The sequence below is a fragment of the Camelina sativa genome, unplaced genomic scaffold, assembly GCF_000633955.1.
Source record: "Camelina sativa cultivar DH55 unplaced genomic scaffold, Cs unpScaffold02827, whole genome shotgun sequence".
Lineage (NCBI taxonomy): Eukaryota > Viridiplantae > Streptophyta > Magnoliopsida > Brassicales > Brassicaceae > Camelina > Camelina sativa.
In genome coordinates this window covers 1-1002 of record NW_010923937.1, presented here as the reverse complement: position 1 = coordinate 1002, position 1002 = coordinate 1, and the positions used below count along the sequence as shown (strand labels likewise).

Sequence of the window (1002 nt, the reverse complement as noted above, 5' to 3'; positions counted from 1 at the left end):
AGCTCATTGTAGAAAGTATGATGCCAGATTTTTTCCATGTCATCCCAGTTGTTGACAATACCATGCTCAATTGGGTACTTGAGGGTTAGAATACCACGCTTGGATTGAGCTTCATCGCCAACATATGCATCCTTCTGTCCCATTCCAACCATCACTCCAGTGTGGCGAGGACGACCCACAATACTTGGAAAGACAGCCCTTGGTGCATCATCCCCAGCAAAACCAGCCTAAGCCAAAACACAGAACATTTATAAACCACCTTAGAGATCAGCTTAGCTTACATATTGTCCACATGATCAACAAGATTGAAATTTCTAAACAATGCCCTCATCCATCTAAAAAATGAGTAAAGATTCAATTTTTATCATGAGTATAAAGAATATTATACCTTAACCATTCCAGTTCCATTGTCACAGACAAGGGGTTGAATGTCTTCACCATCAGCCATTTTCTAGTTTCTGCAAACAAAACAAAACAAAACAAAATTGACCAATTTGGCTAATAATATACAAGAATAATTAAAAAAAAAAAAACTCAAATCAGTCAATGCTTCGTTTAGGAATATATGATCTAACATTATAATAAACAGATTTCATTGTCAAGAATATAACAATATTCCCTAAGAGAATGTGACAAAATCAAATCCTTAAAAAACAAAAAATGAATGTAACAAAAATATTATTCCAGATCCAACAATCACGTTATCAAATTCAATAATATTATTAAAAAGCAAATGATATATAAACCAGATCAACAACACCCATTTAGGCCTCAAAGACAAATATAAGCAGGGAGATGCAATGACGACGAAATCACAGATCGAAACCATAAAATAAAAATCAAAACTTTACAGAAGAGATTATGAAAACTGACAATTGTCAATCAAACTAACGAAATGCGGATAAAAAAATAATTACCGGGAGAAAAAAAAAAATTAAAGCCGATTCTCGCTGCTGCAGGAGGAATCACGACTGAAAAAAAAAAAAAAAAAAATTATGGGTT

General features: G+C 33.4%; 1 protein-coding gene across 1 annotated transcript; it reads right to left on the bottom strand.

Annotated features, from left to right (window-relative positions):
• Positions 1–5: 5 nt before the first annotated feature.
• On the bottom strand, positions 6–1002 carry LOC104774432 (actin-like; the record flags this gene model as incomplete). The annotated part of the gene is made up of 3 exons (XM_010499037.1): positions 918–1002; positions 389–458; positions 6–227 (listed from the first exon to the last, which is right to left on the bottom strand). Coding segments are annotated over exons 2-3 (282 nt in total), but the record flags the coding sequence as incomplete, so codon positions are not given.